This window comes from Equus przewalskii, chromosome 1 (assembly GCF_037783145.1).
Source record: "Equus przewalskii isolate Varuska chromosome 1, EquPr2, whole genome shotgun sequence".
Taxonomy (NCBI): domain Eukaryota; kingdom Metazoa; phylum Chordata; class Mammalia; order Perissodactyla; family Equidae; genus Equus; species Equus przewalskii.
The window spans coordinates 93953232-93977625 of record NC_091831.1 but is presented as its reverse complement, the minus strand read 5'-3'; the positions used below and the strand labels follow the sequence as shown (position 1 = coordinate 93977625).

General features: G+C 58.1%; 2 protein-coding genes across 9 annotated transcripts in view; one reads left to right on the top strand and one right to left on the bottom strand.

The window, feature by feature from the left end:
• Positions 1-5360, top strand: part of TICRR (TOPBP1 interacting checkpoint and replication regulator) — a 37130-nt gene extending 31770 nt beyond the window's left edge. Inside the window, exons 20-22 of the mRNA XM_070617505.1 lie at positions 1189-3376; positions 3505-3630; positions 4489-5360. Of these exons, the coding sequence (XP_070473606.1) occupies positions 1189-3376; positions 3505-3630; positions 4489-4601 (2427 nt within the window). The 3' untranslated portion in view covers positions 4602-5360. The remainder of the gene's footprint in view (positions 1-1188; positions 3377-3504; positions 3631-4488) is intronic.
• Positions 5361-5658: 298 nt separating this feature from the next.
• On the bottom strand, positions 5659-21459 carry KIF7 (kinesin family member 7). Of its 8 annotated transcripts, none has more exons than XM_070617509.1 (19): positions 21242-21459; positions 19646-19997; positions 18199-18399; positions 17484-17877; positions 16716-17250; positions 16108-16224; positions 15308-15535; positions 14298-14437; positions 13857-13972; positions 13527-13679; positions 12075-12277; positions 10879-11076; positions 10361-10486; positions 9996-10172; positions 8756-8971; positions 7856-8062; positions 6933-7131; positions 6680-6826; positions 5659-6465 (listed from the first exon to the last, which is right to left on the bottom strand). In XM_070617509.1, the coding sequence occupies exons 2-19, from the start codon at positions 19971-19973 to the stop codon at positions 6101-6103; spliced, it is 4050 nt and encodes a 1349-aa protein (XP_070473610.1). In that variant the 5' UTR covers positions 19974-19997; positions 21242-21459; the 3' UTR covers positions 5659-6100. The 8 variants fall into 8 exon arrangements, with proteins under 8 accessions (XP_070473610.1, XP_070473648.1, XP_070473637.1 ...); XM_070617547.1 differs by having other exon boundaries at positions 9996-10169; XM_070617536.1 differs by having other exon boundaries at positions 13527-13676.
• Between the last annotated feature and the right edge of the window lie 2935 nt (positions 21460-24394).

The following is a 24394-nucleotide window of genomic DNA, read 5'->3' as shown; positions in this document are numbered from 1 at the left end:
TTCTTCATTTGTTTAAAACAGGGTTTTCCATGTTTTCCTAAAATGGTACCCTGTGTTCAAAAATAATAATCTTTGTTTGGAAACCCAAAAAACTGCTTAGAGGTTGGGAGAGGACAGGGAGCTGTGGGGAAGTGTTTGAAAACCTCAGATTTACAGGGCGAAGTTCAGTCTCCTCCCAGACAGGCAAGGGCTTCTGCAGTCTGGTCTCTGCTGGCCTGGCTGGCCTCGGCCCTCACCTTTCTGTGCTTCATACTCTTCTCAGCAGCATTAGGCTGCACGCTGGCCTGCACACAACGGCTGTTTTTGCTTTTGTGCCTTTGCTCATATTGTTTTCTGTGCCTAAAGTGCCCTCTACCCCGCTTCCTCACCTTTTGCCTTCACCCGCTGACACCCATTCTTGAAGACCTGACTTGCTATTCCTGTCCCCCTCTGCCTACTGGGTTAGACAGCCAGCCCTCCCCTGTGCTCCCATATTGCCGCATGCACATCCCTGTCATTGCTTTGGCCACACTGTATTATCATCTGTCTATACCGCACTGGACATGAAATGCTAACTAGACTAGGATTCCCTTGAGATGATCAAATAAGGCTATAGAAATGACAGGTATCTGACCTCCTTGCCTGTTGAAGTGTTTAACTGAATTTTTGCCAGAAAGAAGGAAAATTTGGGGGAGGGTGTCCTTTCTGAGATGTTCTCTTTGTTGCTGTGCCTTATATCTGTGTGCTCCATGCTCTGGCCCCCTGCCCCCCCCACACACACATTGCCTGGCACATAGATGCACGAGTGGAATATGGGTGAACAGCAGCTGGTGTGGCACCTAGAAGCTGCTGTGGGCAAAGGTCAGACATAGCTGTCTCACTGAGGACGAGGACAGCTCTGAGAGGTGTAGTGATACAGTTAGAGGCACAGCGTGTGCTAGCTGCAGCATGCAAATTATTAAGATTATTCATTTGTCTTAGGAGAACAAACTAAGACTGTATACAATGGTTGGTGCTGGAAAAAGTGGCCAAGTAAAATCTGAGTCATGTAAAGGAAGTGGACAGTCACTATTTGAAAACCAGCTGAAGCTCATTCCTTTGGCTGACTATAAATCTCCTGTTTGCTTTTCTAATCGTCTTAGAGATTACTAAACACTCCTTAGAGAATATGAGTATGATCAAGCACTGAAATAGCATTTTCCTTTACAGACTCCTAAGAAGAGTTACCAGAAATCTCCAAGCTTTTCTAAAGCGACACCAAGAAGGTTCCCTCGTACACCACAGACTCCATTGTGCACCCCTGAAAGGCTGCAAAAATCCCCCACAGAAAAGACACCTGCCAGACAGGTCCTTTTCAAGGAGTCCTCAAAAGACTCCTCGTCACATGGCTGGGATTCACCCTCTCAACCAAAAGTCACTCCTCAGAAAGGAGTGGCAGAAGGAGCTGCCTCTCCTCTCGAAAGAGTGCCGAGAACTCCCCACAGGCCAGGAGCTCAGCCACCTGCATGTCTGCAGAATTCCGCTTGGCCCCCATCGGTGAGTTCCGGTCCAGAAAGCACCTCCTGTCCGGCAGTCTCGGCTCCGCCCTCCACCTGGGCCGGGGATGGGTGTCTGACTCCGGCCCGATGCTTCCTCAGAACGCCTCTGAGAGCAGCAGCCTCGGGCGTGCGAAGAGAACCTGCCTTCACGGCCACACCTCCAAATCAGAGACACCAGCGTCGCCCTGTCCCTGGAGCTTCTCAGGCAGAGGGACCAGCACAGACGTGGGAGGAGAGAGCTGTTGAAAGCCCGCAGAGACCAGGGAACACAGCTATGACTTCTTCCCCACCTATTTCTCCAGAGAACCGTTCTACCTCTCCTTCGTGGGATATTTCCATGAGTCCATCTAGGAAATCTTCAACAGAATCTCCTCCCCCTAGAGAACTGGATTGGAAAGAGTCCTGGACATCACCCAGTGCAGCCATGTCTCTCGCCCGTCCTGCTCCCTCAACTCCCCCTCAAATCTCACACATGGCTAACTCTGACACCGTGCCCCCTCCACCGCCTTCTAAAGTTGGGAAAAGGCATAGAAAGACCTCTAATCCTGAAAGAAGCTTCCTGGAGTGCCAGCCTAACACGTCTGTCACTCCTAGGGTTGGCGTAACTGACAGCCCACCTGCCATTACTGGTGCTGGAAAGGACGAGAAGGAAGTGAACCCCTCTCCTCAGTTTTCTCCTGAAAGACATGGTTACCCCGGGCGCGGTTTCAGGAATGGCTGGCATATGTCCTCTCCTTTGCTTATTGCAAGTGACACGGAGTATCTCACTCTTCTGGACGAAGCTGAGGGTCGTGGCAGTGATAGCTTGGAGAGTGACGTTTCTCCAGTGGAAGAAGATGAGGGGTTAAGGATGGTGGTTGCTGATGACAAGCCTTCTCTGTCTACCCCTGGGACTCTTCCTTCTCCTGCCTCCCCCGGGCCCAGCTCTCCCCTGATGCCTTCCTACGACCTGCGCCGTACGGCAGACAGACGGCAGCGCCAGGCTGCCGCACAACTGGAGAACCTGCAGGCTTCAGCTTGGCTCTCGGAAGCCTCTGCCCGCCCACAGACCTACGAGGTGGAGCTGGAGATGCAAGCTTCCGGCCTTCCCAAGCTTCGAATTAAGAAGATCGACCCCAGCCCTTTGTCAGAAGCTGAGCCCCTCAGAAGAGAGGAGAGCTCCCTGGGAGAGGAGCACCCCCACCCTGAGCTCAGCGTGCCCAGGGGCAGCAAGCCCTCAGGCAAACCCGAGACCACCTACGTGTCACCCCCCTGCCTTCACCCCTCGCACAGCACCCCTGGCAAGAGTGGGGGACAAACCTACATCTGCCAGTCCTGTACCCCGACCCGCTGCCCCTCTAGTACCCCCTCTCCATTTCAGACAGACATTGGGGTTCCTTGGACACCATCTCCCAAACACAGTGGGAAGACAACTCCTGACACGATTAAAGACTGGCCCCGGAGAAAGAGGGCAGTGGACTGTAGCAGTGGCACCTCCGCGGGGCGGGGTGACATCAGCACAGACCCTCCTGGGGGCTTGTCACTGCTCCAGCCAGAGGGGAAGGAGCAAGGCCTCGAACTCAGCGTCAACAAGACTCCTGTCCTGGGGGATTTTGAGCTCGAGGGGGTGTGTCAGCTGCCAGACCAGTCGCCTCCCAGGGACAGTGTGCCTAAGGCTGAGGAAGCCTTCTCCTGGGGACAGTTTGGGTTGGGTTCCAGGAAGAGACTCCTCTCTGCCAAGGAGGAAGCCGAGGGTCAGGCCAAAAGAGTCTGTGACAAGCAGAGAGGAGACTCAGAAGTCAGTAAGAGTGAGGCGAGGTCCCCCAGTGCGAGTGCGCGCCAGCTCCCCTCCATGGGCGACGACGAGGTGTTTGGTTCAGGTGAGTGTTGCCGCGTGGGGGCCTTGGACAGCGCCTGGTGAGGCAGCATTCAGGAGTTGCTTCTTAAGGAGGCTCAGGCTTCCTGGTTCGGGGCCCGTGGGGCCGTGCTGACCCTGTGCCGTCCTCAGGTTCCACGCCACCCGCTGGCTGTGCCATGTGGAGCTGCCTCTCTGCCAGCGGTCTCCAGGCTCTGACCCAGTCTCCGTTGCTGTTCCAGGGGAGGACGCCCTCCTCCCAGTGTAAAGACGCCAGAGGTAATCTGTGGAAGGTCCTGGAGACTTACCGGGAGCAAAATTCTGTCCTTTGGGGGACTGCCCAAAGTAGCTCAGGGTTGCCAGGCAGTTGAATTTTGGAGTCAGAGTGCATGCCCGAGTATGGGACAGATCGTTTTGTCCCTACAGTGTCATGTGCCCTTTCCAGAGAAACTCCACATTAGAACTTCTGTGCGTTTGAACAGAAACCCCCTCAAAATCCTACCATAATACTGCACCTTCTTGAAAATGGTGACCAAAGCTCGTGTGCATCTCTGGGCTCTGAGGGGGGTGTTGAGAGCAGCTCGAGCGCAGGCGGTGTGTGCAGAGCCGCCCTTCCCCGCAGCGGGTTTATACCCTGCGTTTCTGTGCATCCCGCGTGACGAAGGGCTGGCTGTTGCAATCAGCCTTTGGACTCTAGGGTTCCCCTTTCCTCCTGCCACCTGAAGAGAGCTGGATTGAGCCTGGGAACTACAGGTTAGAAGGGTCTCCTGCTAGAACTGGAGGGGAGAGCAGGAGGGGGGCCCTTTGGTGGTTCTCTTCCCTCAAGACTATAATATGAATCATGCAAAACAGCAAAAAGTCCACAGATCTGAGACAGAAAGAATGTGCAGACTATAAACGGAAGTACCCAGGTACTTGGCATTTTCACAGTTACTTTTTGCTGTCAGCTCAGTGCTGACATAACGGGGTCGGGCCTCGTTCAAAGTGTAGGTCGCATTCCTGCAGCATGAGAACCTGCGAGCAGTGCTGGTTTTCCTCAGTCCATCTTCATGTGTAACCCTCTGCAGTTCAAGCCCATTTTCCTTTGTCCTGTCCGCAGTTACTTCCTGCGTGCTAAGCCTTTCTGCCTTTTTCTAGATGAGGATATGGAAGTATTTCCCCCCACGGCAGAAGAATCTCCTTTCAGCCGAGCGATCTCCAGGAGACGCCCCATCAGTAGAACTTACACACGGAAGAAGCTGATTAGCTAGTCAGGATGGGACTGGTTGGGGGACTGAACTAGACACTACTGAGCCGTCCAGAGCCACTGCATTCCCGGGACAGAAGTGCTCTGAGGCGGTTTTCTCTGGATGTATCAGGAACTCCAGCCGCATGCCATAGAGGAACTCTCAGCAGTGTGCCCAGAAACTCAGTTCATCTGAGCCAGGGCCCACCGATCAGCATCACATGTAACCCTGGGCTCGCTGCACAGAAACAGGAACGACCAGGGCTTCATGGAGCAGAGGGTGTTCAAAAGATGAAGGTGAAGTCAGCCAGGTCCCCATGGGCATAAGGAAACTGGGGGCCTGGTCTCAAGCCTCGTTTACCACGGGCAGCTTTCAGATTCCCACTGGAACGCCTTAGGATTTTCAAATTCCCCTCCTGGAATCTGTCTGCCCCAGGCCCCGCCCTAACCCACCACACCTGCCCACATTAGGGAGGTGGTCTAGCTGGTGGGACTCAGGCAGCATGGCAGTCAGGAACCAGAAAAAGAACTGTAAGACCAGGGTCCCACTCCAGCCCTCCCAAACGGTGACCGTGGCAAGTCAGAGGACCACTCTGCCTCACTTGCTAAGTGGGAGAAAGGACCCCAACACGGGTCCCTTGCAGAGCTTCTGTCAGGTGGGGACCCCAAGACAGAGGCAGTGCTTGTAAACTGAAGCACCATATACAAAACGACTGTGGCAGGTTTCAGAATAAATTTTTTGCATTCTCTATGTAACAATAAAATCATCTCTGGTTATTTCGCATTCAGTGCATTTCTGTGTAATGCTCCAGCCCGAGGTTAACTATGACCACGGTCCACCTCTATTGGTTGCTGGGGCAGCCACATCTCAGTGGCTGCGCTGAGAGTCAGTCCACCATCCAAGGGAAACTCACCCAAGTCATGGGTCTGCCTGGAGCACCCGTGGACCAGCTTGCTGTCGAATCTTGGCCAGGGGCCTGGCCAACAGTGAGGCTGACTCAGAATTGTCTCCTGGTCACGGAAAAGCTTTCAAGCCTGTTGTGTTCCCAAACCTGATTCTTGCTACCAAGTGGACACTCCCATTTCTCCCTTCAGAGATTATTCCTGTTTATTATAAAATTGTTTTACAAAATTCTACAAATATGCTAGGTTTCCCGATTCCCCCCATATACATAAGACATTTCAACCACAACCCTGGTGCCACTGACCATTCTGTGACAAGCCTTGGCTGAACCCCAGAGCCAATGGCCCATCCACATAGGCTGGAGACCAGAACTGTCCTAAAACTCAAGCCACAAGACGGCAATTGGGTACCACAGCTTACAGGAAGTGACTGGTAGGAATCTGCATGTTTTAAAAAATGTTTTGAGTCCAGTTCCTTTGGGCTGTGGCCCACATTTGTTGACTAATTAGCGTGCAGATCAGGACTGACTGAGAGAGGCACAGACTGCCCCTCACGGAGGCGACCGGGCTGCCGCATGACTGGGCAGGCTCTGCATCCCCGCCAGGCCCTTGGCCCGGAGCCTAGAGCGGGTTTCTCCGGACATCGATCATCCCCGGGCTGGCTCTCCGCAGTTCGCGCCGGGGCTTGGGCAATGGCCCAAGGTTCCAGGGCAGCCCGCCCTCACCCATGGGGAGCACCCGCCCCGCCAGGGGTTCGGCCTCCCGTGGCCGCAGCTCCTCAGAGGAACCCTGCTCCTCGCCACCGCACAGGCTCGAGCGTCTCCACGTCAGCGGTAACGGTGCGTGGACCAAGTCCCGCATCTCCTCCCGGGCTCGGGGGGCGCCCTCAGTGAGGGGGCACTGCCAAAGCTCAGGTGCTGGGTGGAGCTCATCTTCACTTCCAGGCGGCTGTCTGTTCTCCAGGCACGGGGTCCTCTTCTCGCCACCTGTCACCGAGAAGAACAACATCCTTGTCAGAAAGGGAGGCAGCAGCTCCTTCCTGAAGTCCGAGCTTTCCAACGCCCAGTGCAACAAGCAACGTGTGAAGACCCAGCAAGAGCTGCCGTTAGGGTGGTTTTAAGCTTTCCCCAAAACAGGAATCAGCTGACGCTGCAAGGCAGGGGAGGCAGGCCTAGCTGGAGAACTGCAGATAACAATTACCCCTGCTCTGGCTCGCAGCACTCAAGCTACCGAGCTTCTGTTTCAGCTCCTGGTTTATCCACATGTGGCGGCCCAGCTCCCTCTCCAGAGCTTGGATCCTCGTCTCATACAGCCTCTTGCTGTCTGCTAACCCTTCACCAAAGTGGTCTGGGGGTGAAGGCGGAGAAGAGCATGTGAGGGCTGCGGGCAGGCAGCAGCCGCCGCAGCCTCGGGCGGGCCAGGGCCTGTGCGCGGGTCAGCAGGGGCGCCTCACCTCGACTCTGCTGCAGGAGGAGCTGGATGTTCTGCTCGTGCTCCTTCTGCTGGAGGGTCAGCTGGCGGTCCATCTCCAGGCGCTGCCGCTCCAGGGCCACCTCCAGCCAGTAGACCAGCCTCTGCTGCTCCTCGACCTGCATCTCCAGCTCCGAGAAGGCAACCTGCTGCTGGTGCTGCTCCTCTCGGAGCGTCACCACCTGTCCCAAGACCCCACCAGGCTCAGCCCCCAGCACTGGCTCCCTTCACCAAGCACTCCTCACCCGGGAACAACAGAAATCTGGCAAACTTGCCACCACCCCACCATGGCAGGTGTCTTAGGAAATAACGGGGGCTCCTGCCGAGGCTCGGCCTCAGACAGCTTCTCAACAGCGTTCTAGGTAGCGATTTCCAAATGAGAGCTGGCTCTCCAGATGAGTCGGATCTGCCATTCCTGCCTCAACCTCTGTCCCCAGGCACGCACTAAGCCACCAGGCAGAGCCTCCAGCTGCGGGGCTTCGATGCCAGGATTTCTCAACCTGCACAGTTGACATTTGGGGCCAGATCATTCTTTGTCGGGCAGGGCTCTGTCCTGTGCATTGTAGGATGTTTGGCAGCATCCCTGGCCTCTACCCCTAACGTCATGACAATGAAAAGCATCTCCAGATATGGCCAAATGTCCCCTGGGTGGCAAAATCACTCCCTGCCGAGAACCACTGCTCTGGGCCAGGGCCGCCCTGAGAGGGCCAATCAGCCTGGGGCTTGGTTTCACGGAGTAAAGCAGGCCTTAAAGAGGAGAGTCGGAGGCAGCCCTGGAGACGGACGGGAGTTGTCCTGATCCTGTTCCCCATCTGAGAGGAAACAGTCCCTTCTAGAGCTGCCATCACACCTTCCCCACAGGCGTTCCAGATGGAGGCGGCAGGGGCTCCACGGCCAGTGACTCACCTTGTCAAAGTACTTGCAGAGCAGGGCCCTGGTCTCGGAGGACGAGAGGTAGCTGAGCTTGGCCATGAGGTTCATCTCACACTGGGACAGCAAGGAGGCCGAGGCCCGCAGCACCCGCTGGCGACACGTGATGGCCTCGTTCTTGTACTCGATGGCTGCGTCCAGGGCCTCGATGGCCTCGTCCAGCTGGAATAGCGTCCGCTCCTCCTGCGAGTACGTGGCATGCATGAGGGGAAGCCTGGCTTCCTGCACTGCGGAACCCCCGTGCTCTGGACAACGAAGTCCAGGCAGACACACGACGGTCAGCACGTGGCCACAGCCGAGCCTGTAAGTGACCCCTCGTCATGAGCACATGGTCAGCACGTCAGGACAGGCGCCCCTGCCCACTGTGGCGGGAACAGGGAAGCCCCGTCACAGCCCCAGCCCAGGGGAGGCAGGGCTCTGCGAGGAGGCCGCTTGCTGAAGGGCACGGATGGCCTTTCGAGTGATCTACGCTCAGGAAACTCAAGAGTACCCTGCACCAAGAAGGCATGGCGGGACTTCCCAGAGGCCCAGTGGCTCTGCTGGGTCAGTCATCCCAACACGGGCTCTCCACTGCCCAGGGAGGGCAAACGTATGCGGCCACAGGTACACGAGGCGCTCCTGACCCTCATTCTACACCAGGAGCCGCGATGGGCAGGCACGTGGTGATGCTGCGCCGGACGAAGGAGCCAGGTTCCAGCTGGAAGGTGGTGGGAGGGCGGCGAGGCCGGGCCCATCCAGCTCACTGCCCAGCCCCCACCCCCAGCTTTGTGGGCTCACACAGGAGGAACTCGTGTCCCAAAGGCCCAGTGCCTGACACAGAGCCAGAGCCAGGAGGCTGCAGAGCATGGACGGACAGACGGACGCCACGGGGCGTACCTCGGGCGACAGCAGGCTGCCCTGTCGCAGCTTGCCGTCGATCTCCAGGCGCTGCTTCAGCAGCGAGTCCTTCTCCTGGCGCAGAGTGTCGATCTCCCCACGGATCTGCTGCTGGCTCTGGGCGCTGCCCTGCCGCAGCTGCCCGCTCTTCTCCGAGAGCTCCTTCTCCAGGTGTTCCAGCCGACTGGACACGCGTACAATGTCCTCGTTGAGGGCCTGCGGACAGCACCGCCAGGGATCAGGGAAGGAGCGGGCTATCCCCACACGGGTGACAGAAATGGCCCAGCCCAGCCATGGGATGCGGAGGAGGCCGCAGGCCCTTCCCTCAAGGATCCTACGATCCAGGAGTGGTGTCAGCAGGGGGGGCCTGACTCAGTTCCACGGAAGCTCGGGGAGTGGGGGCTGATGGGACCGGAGCCCCTGTGGAGGGGCCCCCAGAGATGGCACAAGAGGAGGATACAGACGAGCAGAGGAAAAAGTACTCCTGACGAGGGGATGACATAGGCAAAGGCACAGCAGGGCGGTGGCCCATCACTGCGATGACTTGACTGGAGAGTCTGTGACGGGAATTATGGGAAACCAGTGGGCAAACCTCGAAGGCCCTTCCAGGATCTGAGGTGGGAGGAAGTGAGGGCTCTAAGGGCCAAGGGAAGTTACAGATGCTCCAGAAGCACCCTGACCCCTCCTGGACTTGAGGGCTCTGCCACGGCAGGAGAGGGTCTGGAACCCTGTGGACTCGAGCCTGAGCACCCGCTCTGGGAACAGGCTCTGGGTGGTGTGTTTGACACCCGCCCTGATCCTCATGGCAACACGATGATTCTGTTTGATGGAGGAGGGACTGTGGCTCAGAAGCTTCCTACTCACGAGGGAGCAAGAAAGCCAGGTGGAGCTGGCGGGGCCAGGTCCGTGAGCCCAGGTCTGCCTGCCTCTGGCGCCAGGGAAGACTCTCTCTTTGGCCATCCCACCTTCCTATACCTGCTGATCCTTGTTCTGCCTGTGCAGTCCCAGGGCAGGTGGCTAACGGGGGAAGTGAATCGTGGGATGGATACTTGGAGAGGTTCTTCTACCCACAGAGCAGAACCTGTGTCATCAACAGCCGAAGGCCCTAGAGTTCTTGATAGGATATAGCCCACTAGGACAGAGCTTGACCTGGTAGGAACTCACCTGGCAGGGTTATCACCTGGAAGGACCTCACTTGGCTAGACTTCACTTGGCAGGACCTCCCCTGGCAGGACCTCACCTGGCTAGACCGCAGGCGCTTGCTCTCCAGCCCTGTCTTCTCCTGCATCAGGGCCTCCTTCTTGGCCAAGATGGCCTCCCGCTTGTGGAGCTCCTCCCCCAGCTCCTCCAGCGCCCGCCGCTGCTGCAGGACCTTCTCCATCTCCTGGTCCAGCCACTTCTTCTGCTCCTCGATCTTCTGAGGGAAAGCGGGGGAGGCGGGGAGGAAACTCAGCTCACACCTCTGGCTGCGTGGGCCGCCACGCCAGCTCAGACGGGGAGAATGGTGTACCCACCAGCTGACCCCCAGGGGACCCCGGCAGCCGGCCAGGGCTGCCCCGCCAGGCTGTGGGTGCTCCTGGGGTGCAGGCTCAGCCCAGGCCCCACCTGCTGCTGCTCCAGGCTGACCACAGAGCCGTTGCTGCCGCTGCGCCGCTTCCTCTGGAACGCTGCAATCTCTTCCGTCTTGATCTTCAGGATCTTCTGCTGCTGCTCGTGCTTCAGCTCCAGCTCCTGGGGATGCACAGGGCGGGAAGCTCCGTGGGCAGGGCCGCTTGTGTGCCAGCGTCTTAGCAGAGCCCACGGCCCTGTGCAGCGTTAGCCAGCCTCAGCGCCCCCAAGGCTCGCTGGGAGCCAGCAACCGGAGGCAAACCCTCATCTGGCTCTGCCAGCTGCCAGTCACCTCATGCAGCTCATCCCACTGCATTCTCACTCTAGCCCTGAATCTCCTGACACTCCCCTCCTTTCCAGGTGAAAAAACAAGCTCAGAGAGGCCAAGTGACCTGCTTTATAAGGTCGCATGGCTGTGAGCAGCAGGACGGGGACAGAGCCCGCCTGGGCCCCCCCGGCTGTGCCCCAGCTTGGCCTCCCAGCCCGGACACAGGCGCGCCCCCGTGAGAGCCGACCTTGACGCGGTGCTGCCGCTTGTTCATCTCCGTCTCCAGGCGCCGCTTCTGCTCTGTCTCCTCGCGCAGCCGCCTCTGCAGCTGCCCCTGTTGCTGCCGCATGAGCTGCACGTTCCTCTCGAGCTCCTGCAGCCGCCTCTCGCTCTGCGCCGACAGTGACACCAGCCGCTCTGTCGCCTGCTTCTTCTCCTTCAGCACCTGGGACCAACACAGCCTCTGCTGGGCCACGCACACGGCTGCCTCGAGCCCAGCACAGTGCCTGGCGCTCCACAAGGGCGGGCAGGACCAAGGATGGGTGAGTGGATAGAGGGACAGACAGAAGGGAAAACAGGTGGGTGGATAATAGACAAATAATAACAACAAAAGACTAATAATGGGAGCTACTAGGACATTTACTATGTACCAGGAATTCTAACAAGTGTATTAAATGACCCTAACAATCCTCTGAAATGGTATGATGACTATTATCCCTACTTTACAGATTAGGAAACTGAGGCACAGAGAGGTTAGGAAACTTGACCAAGGACACACAGCTAGTAAATGGCAGAGCTGAGATTCAAACCCAAGTAGTCAGGCTCCAGAGGCCATGTTCTCAACCACTCTACTGATTTGTCTCTTGGACACCTGAACTGGGAAAAGAAGGAATGAATGATGGATGGACAGCTGCAAAGACAGACGGATAGAAGGGTGGGTGGACAGACAGATGGATGGGATCATATAAATGTCAAATATAGGATAGACAGAAAATGCAGGGATTGATACAAGGGAATAGAAAGACGAATGGATAGATGGATAAATGCACAGTTGGTCATGTCAGCTGATAAAACGATAAACGGATTAGACGGACTGATGGGTAGACAGACAGAGAGAAGACAGGATGGAGAGACAAGGGCACGGAAAGCTGGAAGGGCAGCCCAGTGGACAGGGCATGGCTGCATGAGGAAGGGCGGATTCTTTTGACACCCACCCCTCCCCTCTCATTGGTCCCCCGGATGGTCTTCAGGCAGGTTCCGCATCCCTGCCTCTGCTGTGTTCAAAGCTGAGCGGACCCTGGTGCTGCCAGCTTCTGCATAGGACCAGCCTCGCCCTTGGAGGCCAGAAGGGCATCAGCACCACCAGCCAGGGGTTCACAGGTTCCACAGTGAGCTTGGGCCCCAGAGCCCACAAGTCTTGAGCCCCGGGGTCCTGACACCGACCTGCACCTGGCTCTGGGCGGCAGCAACCCTCTTGCGGAACTCCTGCAGCTGGGACCGCTCGCCAGCGTCCTGGGGCTCCTTGCCCTCGAGCTCCCGCAGCTGCCTCTGGCCTTCGCTCAGCTCGGCCCGCACCCGCTCGGCCTCCTGCTCCAGCTCCCGGATGCGCTGGCTGTGCTGGCGGTTCAGGGCCTGGGCCGCCTTCCCTGGAAGGAAGGGGGCCGCATCAGCACAGGCAGCCCTCTCCCCACGAGGACCATCTGTGCCCTCTGCCAGGAGGTTCACCAGACCTCTGGCAGCCACGGACACCCACATGGGTTTTGCCAACCTCTGTACCACTAGTACCACAACTTCCTTCATATTTTTCTTTAAACCCACTCACTTTTTACATTAGCCTCATCCCCAGCAGTGACCCAGAGAAATTGTGGGTTAACTAGTTTTATTTTTACCTAATACAGGCTAAAATAAATACATAACTTGAGCCAGCATATAATTAAGCCTCTAGAACTAACTTCTACTTGCAGCAAGTATGGAGCACAGAGGAACAAGTGCAATGACAGCACAAGGAAGCAGACAGACAAAGCCAGGACACAGGGTGTGAAATGTTCCACAGGATGGCTGTGAGGAGGCGAGAGGAGGGGACTTCAGAGACCTCGCCAGCAACTACAACGCATGGAACAACTCTGCAGTGTGACTCAAGCAAATGGGCTCCACACAGACGTGGCAGAATAATCGCGGGCACGTGCAGACGTGCTGGGCATTGACGTGACATTAGTCCTGTGAGATGTGCTAATGGCATTTGTGTTAAAATGTCCAAAAAGAGGCAGAGTGAAAGGTATAGGGATGAAATGACATGATGCCTGGGGTTTGTTTCAAGATAATGTCAGCAATGAGAAAAGGGAGAGAGGAAACACAGGTGGGAGATCGGAGAAATGCTACATCTGGGTGAGGGGTGCACGGTGACCCACGGCACCAGTCTCCTTTCTTCTCATATCTTCTGCTCTCTGAACATTTTCATAATGCATATTATAGTAAATAAACTCCTATCACAATGAAAAGACTCAACTGGTCACCACCTAAAACCACCCTCTGCCCCTCCAACGTATCACCAGTGGCAGACGCAGGATGTGGAGACACAGAACCCAGAGATGCTGTGCCTAGCACAGTGCCTGGCAAGGCAGGCACTTGATAAATAATAATAATAGGTAACGCTTCCTGAGAGCTGCTCTAAGCACTTTTCCTGAATTGATTCGTTTCACCCTCACAACACCTCTATGACGCAGGTGCAGTCACCATGCCCATTTTGGAGGCGAGAAAACAGGCACAGGGGGTTATCCTACTTGCTCAAGGCCACACAGCTGGAAGAGGCTGAGGTGGGCTTCAATCCTGGGCCATCTGGCCCCTGCTCCTCACCACCCTCGGGTGGGGGGCCCGCCCCAGTGCCCGCCCCCTGACCTGTGCGGACCAGCTCGCCAATGAGCTCCTCCTTCATGCGGATGTTGATGGCCAGCTCCCGGATCTTCTGCTGGGCTTGGGCCAGCCGCCACTCAGAGGCCATGGCAGCGGGGCCCTGGCGCAGCCGAGCGTGGGCCTTGCTTCCAGCAACTGCTGTAACAGGCTGACTGTCAAGGCTGCTGCCTCAACTGACAGTGGGGCAGGCAGGGGAGGGGAGAGGCATGCCCTGCGTCCCACAGCCAGGGGTGATGTGTGGACTGCCCGGGGGGCCAGTGCAGGACCACGGAGGGAAGAAGGGTTCAGGGCCCTCTCTGCACCCAGCCAGCTCACCTCTGGACCCTGGAATAGCTGTGCCCAGCTCCTCAAGGTGAAGCTCTGAGCCCTTCCTGTCGGGCGGGCTCCCTGGGCGGGGTCCCCCCCTCTGGCTGCACCTGCTGATCCCGTTCCTGGAGGGCAGAGCAGGATCAGTGTAAGCCAGGGGGATCGGTCTGGCAGAACTCTGAGGCCAGGGGCCAAGCTTAGGGGACACAGGGCGGCTGGGGGCAGCAAGGGCCACCTTGGAGGCTGAGAACCAGGAGGCCTGGGCCCGCCCTTCAGCACGCCCACCCCAGCAAGAGCTCTTGGTTCAGAGCCCATAGCCCCGTCTGCTCTCCCCAAGGGGCCAACCAGGGCGATGCGGTGAAGGCACCCTGAGACCACAGCGGGATCCTCCTCCAGCCCCACCCGGGCCCTGAGCCCTTCCGTGTCAGGTTGGCGGCAGGTCCCACCCACCTGCGCAGGTGCAGGGTCCGCCGGGCCAGGTCCTCCTCCTCCTTCTCCTCCTCCTCCTCCGACGCAGCTGAAGAGCCACTTCCCAGCCTGTCTACCTCCGCCAGCACCTTGGCTCCAGCCTCCCTGCCATCTGTCACCTGCTGGGGGCAGGCCAGGGTTCCAGGACAGGAGGCCCCAGGGGACCCTCCATCAGCTCTGTCCCATTACTAGACCTTCGCTCCGACCTCTGCCCTGCCTGGCATGCCCTCTGCACACCTCCACCTCCTCGGACCCTTCCTGACCTTCAAGACCTAGCTCAGAGGACACCTCTGGGAGGCGCTCCACTCTCAAGCTGGAGAGAGCTCCCCTCCCACCACCCCGCTCTAGCTCCCACAGCACCTAGCACTCCTCAGGGGACAACCTGCCCTTTCCATCCTATATATGGCATCTGCACCCGGGTCTTATCATCCCACAGCTCTCTGCTGGAGTGGCAGTGCATAACAGACTTCTGCCAATGCACAGCCTCCCACCCTTAGGCCCTCAGGAATTCAGAGCTGAGAGAACCCAGAGCTTTCAGGCAGATGCAGGAGCAGCCCTTGTCCAAAAGGCCCCAAGTGACACAACAAGAAGCAGAAGACCAGGCTCAGGGAGAAGATCAGGGCTCATGGAAAAGTGAATTTTTAAAGAGAGGCATCCAGAGGAAGTGGCCTCAGAGATGATGAGCTCCCCATCTCTGGAGGTGTGCAAGCTTCCCATGTAGTGCTGGAAGCCAGAACCCCCTCTGAAACCTCCTCACTCCACGCAATCTCCAGCTATCCCAGTGTTGCCCAATGGCACCAGACCCTTCTGAGAGGCTCTACAGAGTCACCCATATCTTGGCCCTTCCTCTAGGGACACCAGGAAAGGGCATCTCACAGCTGGTCCCATGAAAGCATGGACTGAGGAGCACGTTCCCCAGCACGGCCCTGCTCCTGCCGGAGCCTGCCCAGTCCAACAGGCCCAGCACACACCCAGCCTCACCACCTCCTCACCTCTCCCCAATTCTCAGGGTCAACTTGATCTTCAGGAAGGCAGGCAGGGGGCACCATGCCCAGCACACGGGTGTGGGCACCCCCCAGGGGGGCGGTGTGAGGCCGGGGCACAAAGGACCCCGGAGGCAGGCCCTGCAGGAGCCCCGGGGCACCCCAGCCAGGCCGCACCAGCTCTAGCCGCAGCCGCAGCTCCGCCATCTCCTCCTGCTGCTCACGCAGGCGGTCGCTCTGCAAGACATGGTCCCGGTGCTGATGCACTGATGCGGGATGCAGATGTTGGACAGGGCGGGCAGGGATGCTGACAGACAGAAGTGCAGGAAACCAAACAGGTCCCCTTCAGAGAACAGCCTCCTTCAGAGGCTGCCCCGCCCTCTGGGGCTGAAACTGAGGAGGGCCAAATACCTCTGAGACCTCTTGCCCCCCTCACTCCCACCCCAGCTCAGGCTCAAGCTCTCACTCCACCGGCGCGACCTCTCTCCCCCTCCATGGCAACCACTGCCACCAGAGGACGCCAGGAGTAATACAGATCTACTTGCCTGGTGACCAAAGAACCCGGCTTCAGCGTCCCCTCGTGCTGCCCCTCCAGCCCCACCTCCCGTCCACGCGCATGACCATCCCGCACACCCAGCCGCACCATTCTGTTCCTCACCTCCACACTTTTGTTCGTATTGTACATCCCCCCACCTCTACCCACTCTGGCACAACCCCCGCTGGCTAACTTTCTCTCATCCTGGGAAACTCAGCTCAGTTCCACCTCCTCAAGGAAACCTCCCCCACCCTCTGGAAGGGGGCAGCCCCACCTGCAGTTTGTACTGCTCCATGGCGTCCTCCAGCGCGGCCAGAAAGTCTCGGTTCTCCTCCTCCAGCCGGGCCACCTGGCTCTGCAGGGCCAGCAGCTGCAGCGCCCCCTCATCTTCCTACGGGGCAGGGAGAGAGGCTTCAGGGTAGGAGCCGGCAGGACAAGCCTGCCCGTCGCGGGACGCCCTGGCGCTCCCTCTGCCCCGCCAGGGGTTCCCCTTGCTACTCTGCTGCAAGCCCTGCCTGCAGTGGGGGCTCCACACCCCACCTGGTCTGCGGGCCCCTCTGCAAGCCATTCGGGCCGTCTCTTACAATTATTAATCCTGTTTTTATTAGTAATAACACCACCATTATTATTAGGAACAACTTTCTGAGCTCTGACCAGTGTGCTGGGCACTCGTTACACCTCCAGCCCTCACACGTCCCCTGGAGGGAGACACCGATGTTCTCCCTATTTTACAGATAGACACTCCGAGGCTTGCTGAGGTTAAGGAAGGGGACCAAGGTCATCAAGTGCCTCAATCCCGAACGTGCTCTGCTAACGGGCAGGGGCACAGCTGGCCGGGTGAAGACCCTCTCCCCTGCCCTTTGCCCCCTTCCCGGGCCGCACCTGGCCCTTGGCCCCCTTGCGCGCGCCGGGCGCCTGCGCGGCCCGCTCCTCGGCCGAGGCGCTCTCGATGCCGCTGTCGGGCCCGGAGGCGGAGCTCAGGGCGCTGCGCTCGCCCTCGACGGCGCACAGCCAGTCGCGCACCTTGCGGGCGGCGGCGCCGGGCAGCCCAGGCTCGGCCTGCAGCTCGCGCAGGAGACTGTAGGCGGCGTCGGTGCGGGCCCGGTAGCGCGCGCACTCGGCGCCCAGGCGGGCGGCGGCCGCGGCGGAGGCGGCGGCGGGGCCCGGGCCGCGCCGGCCACGGTGGATGATGCGCGTCTCCGAGCGGTGTCGCGGCGGCCCCCGCGCGCCGGCCGCCGCCTCCTCGGGCGCGCGCTCGGCCTCGGGCCGCCAGTTGACGGTGGCGCGGTTGCGGATGTTCTGGGCGCGGCTGGCGTAATTGAGGGTGTTGAGGGTCTCGTCGAAGTCGGAGGAGGAGGGGCTGACGCAGGCGATCATCACCGTCTTGGCATTCCCCCCCAGCGAGTCTTTGAGGATGCTGAGGACGCCAGGCGAGGTGCGTCAGGGGTCGGTGGTCCTGACCCCGAATCGGGCTGATCCTCGGCCTAGTTCCCTGTGGCCAGATACCTTGGAGCACCCCAGAAGCCAGAGGGGGACCCATCCCCTACTCGCCTCCCCCAGCTCCACCCCAGAAGCCAAACAGGAGGCGTGACAGACAAGTGCGGCTCTGTGGACCCCTTCTCCCGAGGGCGGGCCATCAGGGGGGCTCACCGGGTGATCTTGGAGTCCCGATAGGGGATGTGGCTGCCGCGGCGCTGGGGGTCACCCAGGGCACTGATGACATTGCCCAGGGCCAGGAGGCTGCTGTTGATCTGGATGCTCTCCTTGAGCCGCTCGCCTGTGCTGCCTGTCTTGAGCACCCTCTCCGAGCCCGCCAGGTCCACGAAGTGGAACTTGGAGAGGAGGAGCTGGCCCGCAGCGGGGCGGGGCAGGCGGCTGGGGGTGCGCCCCCGCTGCTCCAGGGTCACCGTGAAGACTGTGTGTGAGCGGCTGGAGAGGTGGTTGAGGTGTGTGGCGCCTGTGTGCCGCGCTGCGTTGCCCATTTCCAGGAGACTCAGCACCTCGTCCAGGCCCTCCACGTCCACTTCCTTCACCCCACACAGCACTGTGGGCACAGAAGGCCGATGGGCCCGGCAGGAGCAGCCTGAGACTGACCAGCCAGGAGAGCAGGCAGGGCTGGACAACCCTTCCCAGCTCCTCCCCACTCGGGGGTCCTTGCCGGGTGCCCAGGGTCCTGCCCATCCTGCTTTGGGATTGAGGGGCCCCAGCTTCCCCACGCCAACCTCGGTGCCTCTCACTCTGGGTACAGAAGTATTTCCCAGTTAGGTGGTACCCCACCCAGACAGGCAGCCACCCTCCAGCAGGGGAAGCCCCCTCAAGCCAGATGCCCCACTCCCCACCCGTGGAGGTCTCAGGATTTCCTCACCAACATTCCCACGGTCATCCTCCCGGAGCTGGATGTCACGGCTGGCGGTGCCCACCTCGAGCAGGTCTCGGAACTCCTCCTTGTACACTTCCAGGTAGGACACGTGCACGAGACAGTCAAGCAGGTCGTTCTCATCGATGAGCTTGAAGGCCTCGGCCATGGCCCGGGGGATGATGCCCTGCTCATCCTCATGGAGGGAGGCTGGGGAGACACCACGGGCCTCCTGCCGCCATGCCTTCAGCTGGACATGGCCCATGGCCCCACGGCCCCTGACTGCAGCTGGCGGATAGGGCTCCAGTGTGAAGGACAGGCTGGGCAGCTTGAGCTAGGCCATGCTCCAAGTGGTCAGGCAGAATTATAGAATTTCAGAGTTGGAAGCAACCTCTCATGGGTCAACCAGCCCCTTTCATGACGTAAGCATCCTCTCCACTACATCCCTCCCTGCCAGATCATCATGCCTTGGTTTGATTACTCCCCACGACAGGGGGCTCATTACTATAGTCTATGCTCCATTATCTAAAGGACCTCCTAAATCTATCTCAAGGTAGTAATAAGAGGATGTTCAGAGCAGCACTGTCCCTCATAACTTCAAAAAAATGCAAACATCCTCAGTGCTCGTCCTAAGAGCCAACAGGGGCTCTGGTTAAATGAAGCACCTTCTGTTCACAATGGAATGCCAGGCAGCCATAAAAAATTAGATTGAAGAATTAGAATATTAGCTTGAAGAAAAATTAGATTGAAGATTGAAGCGAAACGTTCGTGATGTATTGTTCAGAAAATAAAACAGGATACAAAAGAATGGGTACAATGTAATCCCATCTTTTTAAGTATAATAATTTTCACAGAGAAAGAAACTGTAACGCTAACAGAGTGAGTAGCTTCTGAAAGGCAGTTATCAAGTAAGTTTTATTTTGTGCTTGTGTTTTTCTCTGTTTTCCTTATTTTCCATAACAAACACGTACACAGTTATAATGTAAGAGAAAGCAGTTCATGCTATTTAAAAGGGGGCAGTTTCTTCAGTCGGCCCAAGCTCTCTCCCGAAACCTTGCACGAAGCCTCAGAGAAGCAGCCCTGCCCCTGTCTCTCCCAGGACAGTCCCCATGCCAACCACACCAGCTAGAACATGGATTGCTGACTCTCGGCAGCCATCCTGGCAACCTGCAGAGACAAGCTGACTTCCTGTGCCCTTCGTCCCCTGAGGTCCCCAGCGCCAGACAGCATGGCCCCATCTCTGTGGAGTTGAGAAGCCACTCACCTCCAGGGATCCCTCCTTCCTGCCCTGCCCAGCCCACTGACATGGCTGGTCCCACCCTGGGCTGCAGATCTGTTTAGGAAGCCTGCGCTCCCTCCCCCAGCATCCCCACCTTCACAGGGAATGGCAGCAAGAGGGCAGGGGCAGAAACACAGGAGATACTGAGGCCACTCGACACGAAAATGGGTCCCTTACCCACACTGGCCTCCCCCATGGTGTACGTCTTCCCAGAGCCTGTCTGACCGTAGGCAAAGACGGTGGCATTGAAACCCTCAAAGAAAGCCTCGAGAAGGGGCTGCACGCAGGCCTGGTACACTGCCTCCTGCCCGGCATCCTCGTCCAGCACCACATGGAAGCCAAAGTGTCGGTCTCGGCCCAGGGTGACGCGACCGTGCCCCGGCTCCACCCTCAGGCAGCTCTGGTGCCCGTGTAGCAGCTCCTTGGGCAGCAGCGGGCGGACTCGAAGGGCCACCCTCACCGGGGCCTCCTCGGCCCCTGGCAGCCTCTGGGCCTCCAGACCCATGTCAAGGGAGGGCTGCTCCCGGCCCTACGGAGAGAGGAAGACGCCCTGCCATCAGCACCTGTGCCCCGGGGCTGGACGCAGCCCGCAGGTGACGGGGAGCCAGGTCCTGCAGCTCTGGACCTTGGAGGGGTGCAGAGGAGAGTGGTCAAAGTTCAGAACATCCTCCACACCCCAGCCTGGTGCCCAACTGCCGCCGGGGCCATGATGCAGACCTACACAGTAACATTTCCGGGCTCCCATCACTGGCAAAATCAGGTCCTCACTCCTCCACTCGACACCCAAGGTCTCCTGTGTTCCAGCTGCACCCTTCCCCTGTGACCCCATCTCTTAGAAGACATACATACATACACACACACAGAGCTCTGCTCTGTGCCCCCACCACTGCTCGCACACACACAAACTCACTCACCCACACACACTCATTCATACACACACACCCGGGCCTGCTCCCAGCAGCCACTGACCACTCTGTTGCAATTGCCAGATTCCCCGCGGGTCTCCCCGACCTCCCAGACCGGGAGCTGGGGGCTGGGCCCCTCCTGCCCCCTCGTGCTTTACCTCCAGCGCCCAGCACAGGTCTGACGCTTACTAGCGGCCCAACAGTGAATAATCTTCACCCAAGGAACTGCGCCCCCCTCCTCTCATCGCAGTCCTCGGGGCTCCCTACCCCGGGGCCCTCAGCACTTATTTCTCACTCTTGAACTTCTCTCGGCACATGTAATGGTCCGTTCATTCGTTCGTTCATTCAGTCCCTGCTGGGTCCGGGCCCTGGGGACACAGTTCGCGCACCCCTCGCCCCGAGCTTTTTCAGGCCCGGGCGCCCCGGCTTCTCCGCGCCCTGCTGGGCCCCAGCGCTCCGCGCACCGAAGGCGCGCGCACAACTCCAGCGGTGCGGCCGGGCGCCCGGGTAGGGGATCGGGGACCGGAGGCAACGGACACGCAACAGGAGCTCCCGGAAAGTTTGGAGAAGGGATCACACATGCGGCCCGGACCCTCGCGGCGTCGGCCTCGCTCCTCCCGCCCAGACTCGGGATGCCAGCCTCAGGCCCCCGACTTAGGGGAGGTGGGGGGGCCTCCCGCCCGCCCAGGGAGGGGCCTCCAGGAGGCCGGTAAGCAAGGATGGGGGCTCCTCGTGCCCGGTCAGGGCTCCCAGGCGTGCCGGCTCCCCGTGACACCCGGCCCAGGCCAGCGCAGGGAGGGGGCGAGGGCGCGCCTCCCCCCACCCATCCCGGCTCGCGACCCCCACCCCCTCCCGGGCCCACACCCACCTGCTTGGGTGTCAGCGCAGCGCCCCCGCGCTGCAGTCAGGCTCGGAGCCCGGGCGCGGCGCGCTCCGATGCCGTCACTGAGACCCCCGCCCCCCGAGACATCCCGCCCCTCACCCGCAACTCCGCCCGCCCGGGCGCGCGGGGGCGGAGGCGGGAGCCGGGCGGCGCCGCGGAGTCTGTCCGCAGACCCGGTGAGGCGGGACCGGGGGCGGGGCGATGCGGGGGCGGGGCCTCACCCGGGGGCGGGGCCACACGTCCGGGGACCCTAGCACCGCCCCGGGTCGCAATTCCAGCCGCAGGCTCGCCGAATTCTGGGGACCCTGCGACCACCAAGGCCGGCCTGGTTCTCCGAGCTGGAGATGCCCATTCGCTCATGGAGCCGGGCACCGAGGTTTGCTAATGCAAGTTGTAACGGGTGAGAAAACGAAAACCAGCTAGGAGAGCTTTTCACTCCGCAAGGGGAGGGTGGATTTTCCAACCCTGAAACTCTGGTTAACAGTGGACTAAAAGATAAGCTACTTCATTCATTCATTCTTTCATTCATTCAGGTGCAGACCTGCCCTCCTCCCGCCATCGCTACCCCTTTATCGCAGCCCTCCCCACGTCCCACCAAAGTTCTCCCTCCCCAGACCCGGCAAGCCTCCAGCCCCATTTTCTCATCTCATTTCACTGCCCCTTCTAAAGCTGAGAAGGATTCATCCCCCTTGAGATTTTTGAGGTCGGGATGGGGGCCTACTCCGTCTGCCCTCCACCCTGTGTGGCAGCGCCCTGGCTGCACCCTCTGGACTCACACCTGAAAAAGTCTTTGCTGTGCGCTTTCTCTGCCCCAGACCAGGGGTGACCCAGGGGGTGACGAATAAAGCCACCAGGGAGCTCCTACTCAGACCTTCTAGCATGCCAGGCAGACAGCCTCACCCAGGGCAGGCCCTGACAAGGCCTGGCCCTACAGCTCTGGCTCATAAGCCCCCAGTGTGGAATGGGTATGGGATCCACTGCTTGACTGGTGGACTGCACTGCCCTCAGCCTCGGGTTCCTGGATGGACAGTGGCGTTCTCCCTAGGATGGCTGTCTTTTCATGGTGTCTTCACATGGCAGAAGGGATGAGCTAGCTCCCTGGGGTCTCTTTTATAAGGGCACTGATCCCAATCATGTGGGCTCCATTCTCATGACCTAATCACGACCGCAAGGCCACATCTTCAAATACTTCAATACATTGGGGGTTAGCATTTCAACATATGAATTCAGAGGGACACAAACATTCAGACTATAGCACTGTGATTTACAAGCACATATATATTATACACACGTATAATAAACACACTCTAACTTTTTCATCTTACCTACTAAACTGTGAGGTCCTCAAAGGGAGTGAGCCTATGTATCTCTATGTCTCTCTCCCTGGGCCCAAGACCTGGCATAGTCGCTCCGTAGAGATTTTTGGTAAAAGTTATTGAAGAAGGAAAAACTGTGTTTACATCAACAGAAAGATGGATGTGGATCACTGTGACTCATATTTTTATATTGGGGTGCTAAGTGACAGGGCGGTGCATAAAACGTATCTGGAGAATGAGGACGTGTCCTCGTGATGGCATCTCCTTGTGTTTTGGTGTCAAGGCCCCAAACTGAACACCAGACAGTTCTGTCCTGACCCGAGAGTCCCTTCTTCACTCGGCTCTGTTTCCCACTCTCAGTGTCAAACCACCCTCCCCCCCAAAATCAGCAGAAACTTCCATCTCCCCACACCAAAAAATACTCCCTCAGTTCTAAGATTCGCGCTTTCTCTCATTTTAACGTTTCTTAAATTGAGTTGCATCTGGCAGTCATTGCCAAGGGGAACCTGGCACTGGAAGAAGTGATATGGGGATGGCCACACAGCGGCTTAAGGAGTTGGGGTCTTCACCTCTGTGACCTCTGATGGACTGGTTGCATGGGGAGCACCATGCATGATTGCCTTTTAATGAAAATCTAGAAACATATTTGTCATTTAAAATGTCATTAGAAAAACTGAACTCGGATGTAGTGGCAAAATTTAGTTTATTATGTATACGGAAGATTGCCCATCACAGACAGACGATATAATTAAAGGCAGTAGAAACTGCCAAGTCTCTTCGGAGGGATCTGTGTTAGGAAACCGTCAGCCTCATGGAACAGAAACCACAGCTTGAAGTGGCTTGAACAATAAGGTCCTTTGTTTTCTCAGCTGACAGAGACCAGAGGGAGGAAGGCTGCTGGGACAGGTGGAGCTAATGGCAACGTGACAAAGGACTGGCTTTGCCATCTCTCCTCTCTGCTGTCACCTTCAACCATAACCCATGCAGAGGAGGAAGAGGGCACTGTGGCACGCGGCACTCTCTTTGGATCAAGGGAACTTTTCCTAGGAGCCCCCAGGTGGCTTTCCCTCCCATCCCAGGTACCACACGGCTTAGGCATGTCCACCCTGAATTAATGCCTGGCGACGGGGTGGAGTGGCTGTGACTGGCTTGGACTGTGCGCGTGAGATGAATATGCGTGGATGTTGGGAAGGGTGATGGTTAATTGTATGTCAAATTGTGTGGGCCATGGCACCCAGATATTTGGCCAGACAGTATTCTGGATCTCTCTGTGAGGGTGTTTTTGGATGAGATTAATGTATATATTGGTGACCTTTGAGTAAAGCAGATTGCCCTCCCCCATGTAGGTGGTCCTCATCCAACAGCTGAAGGCCTGAAGAGAACAAAAAGGCTGATCCTGCCCCAAATCAGAGAGACTTCCTGCCTGACTGTCTTTGAGCTGAGACTTCAGTTTTTTTCCTGCCTTCGGACTCAGACTGAAATATTGCCTGTCCCTGGGTCTCGAGCCTGCTGGCCTCTGGACTGGAACTATCCAATTGGCTCTCTTGGGTCTCAGGCCTTCCAGCTTGGATTAAATCTGGACTAGCTAATTCCTTGTAGTGAATATATGTGTATAGATTTATATACTTCCTTATTGGTTCTATTTCTCTGGAAACAGAGAAACTAATACAGGGTCCTACTAATGCTAATCCATAACGTCTGTTACCACATCCTAGAATTTTCAAAGCTAAGAGAGGCCGGTCAACTGAGTCACAGGTCATGAAGGACCATCATTCAGATGCCAAAAATCTATCTGTCAGAAGCTGCCAGAAGCTGTGACACT

What these genes read in the sequence shown, in the direction of transcription:
- KIF7 (XM_070617509.1), bottom strand. Translation starts at nt 19,973, where the DNA reads ATGGGTCTGGAGGCCCAGAGGCTGCCAGGGGCCGAGGAGGCCCCGGTG. An exon ending in GCAAGGGGGCCAAGGGCCAG is followed by an intron (nt 16,225 to 16,715) that starts GTGCGGCCCGGG and finishes CCTGCCCCGTAG; the next exon opens with GAAGATGAGGGGGCGCTGCA. An exon ending in CGGACCCTGCACCTGCGCAG is followed by an intron (nt 13,973 to 14,297) that starts GTGGGTGGGACC and finishes TCTGCCCTCCAG; the next exon opens with GAACGGGATCAGCAGGTGCA.